This window comes from Rhagoletis zephyria, unplaced genomic scaffold (genome assembly GCF_001687245.7).
Source record: "Rhagoletis zephyria isolate East Lansing unplaced genomic scaffold, Rhagoletis_zephyria_1.1 Rzeph_scaffold_00133, whole genome shotgun sequence".
Lineage (NCBI taxonomy): Eukaryota > Metazoa > Arthropoda > Insecta > Diptera > Tephritidae > Rhagoletis > Rhagoletis zephyria.
Window position 1 is genome coordinate 452,468 of NW_016157217.1, and position 3,891 is coordinate 456,358.

Here is a 3,891-nt window from a genome sequence, read left to right on the forward strand (position 1 = left end):
CTTCACGTTTGAATAATGGGTGCGGCTTGTCCCGTATGATGAAAATTATATCTGCCGGAACTTTTCCAGGGGTTTGATCACCTTCCTTTTGGAAGGTAATCTTTGTGCCCGCCTTCCAGCCGGGTTTCACAGTTATATTCAAGACTTTTTCTTCCTTGCGCGGCTGCCCTGTTGTCATCGACATGCGCGAGATCTTCATCTTTTTTACACAGCCTTTATCGACCTCCTCCAGAGAGACGTAAAGATCGTGTTCGATAGGTGGATCTTGAATCTGTCTTTTGCGGTTGGGTTGGGCGTTGAAAGATTGCGAGCGGAAAGCACCGCCGCCGCCCATTTGTGAGTAGATATCATCGTCATTGCCAGCAGTCATGAATATATTCTGCGAATCACCAAACATTCGGCTGGGATCGCTTGAACTGAAGAAAATGCCAAAAGGATCTGACGAACCAAAGAACTGAGCAAATGTGGCGCGCGGATCTCCATGGAACTGGTATGAATTGAAACCACCACCCTGCTCACCGGGACCACCAGGTACACCACCCTTCAGGCCTTCTTCACCATGTTGATCGTAGATGTCCCGTTTCTTCTTGTCTGACAACACTTCATACGCCTCGGCAATCTCCTTAAATCGCTCCTCGGCCTGCGGTGTTTTGTTCTTATCTGGATGGTACTTCAACGCCAATTTACGATAGGCCTTCTTAATTTCATCGTCATTGGCACTTTTGTTAATACCGAGGATTTTATAGAAATCTTTGCCCATATCGATATATACTTAATTCTCTTGTAGAGCTGAAATGAAATCATTAAACAAAACCACAAGTACAATTTGAGTAAAATTTAGTACATAAAAAAAAACCAGATAAATAAAACATGACAAAAACGTGCTTAACGGGACATGTTCAATAAAATGTAAGCTCTTTCAATTGCCAAAAAAAAACATAAGATTTATATGTACACATTAATATGCGTGCATTCCTAAATGCATCAATACAAAAAAAAAAAAAACGATCTTTTGATTATAAAACAAAACAATTAAGATTTCGTGTGACCTAATTACAAAATAGTAATTTCTCATGGCTGTGCGCTTTTTAGTGTACATAGTATAGAAATAAGATGTTTTTTTTGTATTACTGTTTACGAATACGTCTCACAAGTACTTATATTTATGTATGCACGCACGAAAAGAAAGATCATGAACATTTTTTACTATATTTGCAGCGTAGCACCGATCTTTCTAGAATTTNGTATTACTGTTTACGAATACGTCTCACAAGTACTTATATTTATGTATGCACGCACGAAAAGAAAGATCGTGAACATTTTTTACTATATTTGCAGCGTAGCACCGATCTTTCTAGAATTTTTTTATCAACACCCGACAAAACAGACGTTTGGTGACGTTTGCATGAATGACAAATTTTGCAACTGCTGGTACTTTCTATACAGCCCCGTCCTGCTCTAACTTATGCTGTAGCACAAAAAAACCTTGCGAGACGCGTTGGCGGGGGACTTCCAAACTTGTCAAGTGATTTCATCGATTTCAAGAAAAAAGAAAAAAATATCGCAACTGACAAACATATGTGTTATTTAAACCATTAAAACTTTTTTAAACATAAACTATTGTCAATTTAACAAGTTGTGTAATTATTCCGTCCCGTAAGCACAGCATGTAGTTTATTTGTACATATGCATATACATATATTCACTTTAGGTATTTACCTCCACTAATTTCCTCAAATTTTCTGCTTGTTTTTATTCACTATAAATTTTCTTGCAATTCCGAGTAGTTATAATCAAAAAACAGAATGTTTAGATTTTAGTACTTTCTTGTATAACTTTTCTATTGAAAGTCACTTCAAATTTCTTTTGCTTTTCTGGCAAAAATATGTTTCGTTTTCAACTGTTCTTTTACGAATGTGTTCGCTCGGCAGACGAGACCCCTATTTATAGAAAGAATGTTTCATGTATTCTAGAAAGTTCCAGATCAAATTGACGTCTCTCACACATTCCGTCTCGTTGCTACGTCATTCCCGGAACGAGTTCGCTAGAGAGGTCGAACGAAGTGTTGCCAGCTTTTCCTTTCTGCGAAGAACGTGAAGCAGTGAAGCCAGTATAGGGCTTTCGCATGTGGCGATTTTTCAGGCAACTTTTAGTTGAAAGCAAAAATCGCCTCTTCCGAACGGCCTTTCAACTAATCGCTTTCAACAAAGTTATAGGACTTTTCCACGCGGCGATCATCATCATCATCATCATCCAACTTTGAGCTCGTTCAACTTTTTTTCCTTGCAACCCTGTGTTTGTTTACATACTGTATACATACTTTTTTCTTTTTTACTTTTTTACTTTTATTTTATCTTTCAGCTTCGCTAAAAGCTCTTCTACCAACGCTTGGTTTACCAAGTTTACGCCAATTGATACAATTTTGCGATTTAAATTCATTTTCAATAATGTAAATAACAATTCGTGTTGAATAGGGATGGCAACTTTTTCACTTTTAACTTCTCAATCAACTTCGCATTCAACTTTTGTTGCCTGTAAAATCATGAACGAAAGACACAAGATCACGTAAGAACAAGAGAGTGAAAAAAGTCGATATTTTAGCGGGTTCTACGCCATCTTCTTTCACTGGAAAACGAGCGAAAAGTAAACAAAGCAAAGAAAACAACGAAAACCAAAATTAGCCAAAATTATTGTCAGCCACTTTAAACGCACAATTTAGGTAAAATGATGCAACAAAATGCTTTAAAATGTGTTGTCATGTTGAATTAACTCTTCTTTACTTGAATAAAAGTGTAAAATGTAGTGTGGTGCTTGTGATGTAAACAAACGCCCAGCTGACGAACCCGCTTTCGCAAACTTTTTTCTCAAATTGCTTTTATATTAGACATGTTTTATTCAACCATCACAAGCAAATAGCTAAGTCTTGGTCAAATAAAACGAAATTCGCTTATTTCCTATGTTAGCCTAATCTTGACAGCTGTTTGACGGCAAATAGTGTCAAACTAAGTTTTTGCCTCTTTCTGATTGGCTGAAGGAGAAAATGTCTGATGCTGAATGGCAATGTCTCTTGTTCAATATACAAGCCAAAATAGCTTTTCATAAGGCAATATAATTATGTTGGATAAGTCCTCCATACAAAATAAGCTAATAGCTTAAATTTCTGGACAAATAAAACACGGCTATTGAAATATCGATAATGTTGTCCCCACGAAGCTATCGCGCAAATGAAAATGTAGCTGTCAAAGTACCAAATTGCTGGCAATATTTATTAAGACAAAAGCTCTGATAATTATTGCTTGCCAAGAGCAATATGCGGTCTCCATGGGCAAAATTTTGCCTGATAACATTAGCTCTGATCCAATACTTTTCATGAAAAATCTTGTAAAACTGTCAAACAGCAATATTACTCTCTGAAGTGAGAGTAAAAAGTGAGTAACAACGAAAAGTACGGGAACAAAAAAACATTTTTCCAGCAAAAACGACAACCAGTGATTGCTTGACACTTTTCAGATTTTACCAGAAGAAAAAGTTCGGGTAAAATCTTGCAACTTCATTCTCTACACAACTCTCCAAAAGTTGCTCTCATTTACAGGATTTTGGAGGATTTTGGAGTACGAGAAGATTTTTCCTGCAACTTCCTGCAAGTTCGTGTAAAATCCTGTAAGTTCATGGAGTACTGGATCAGAGCTAATATCAAGATAAAAACTTTTGCCTGTGGAGACAGCAAGTAAGCTTGCTATACAGTTCCAGTGCTGCCGTTTGCTAATTTTCGAGCGAAGTGAAAACACACTTAATGCAGCGTTTTTGCTGCATTTAAAATGCAACATTTAGCACTTTCGAACATATGTTTTCGAAGAGCGTTCATGCTATCGCATTTAGCAAATGTACATT

General features: G+C 36.9%; 1 protein-coding gene across 1 annotated transcript in view; it reads right to left on the reverse strand.

The window, feature by feature from the left end:
- LOC108381206 (dnaJ protein homolog 1-like) overlaps positions 1 to 1,925 on the reverse strand; it is a 1,997-nt gene extending 72 nt beyond the window's left edge. Inside the window, exons 1-2 of the mRNA XM_017637622.1 lie at positions 1,720 to 1,925; positions 7 to 789 (exon numbers count right to left, since the gene is read on the reverse strand). Coding sequence (XP_017493111.1) covers positions 7 to 760 — 754 coding nt within the window. The 5' untranslated portion in view covers positions 761 to 789; positions 1,720 to 1,925. The remainder of the gene's footprint in view (positions 1 to 6; positions 790 to 1,719) is intronic.
- Between the last annotated feature and the right edge of the window lie 1,966 nt (positions 1,926 to 3,891).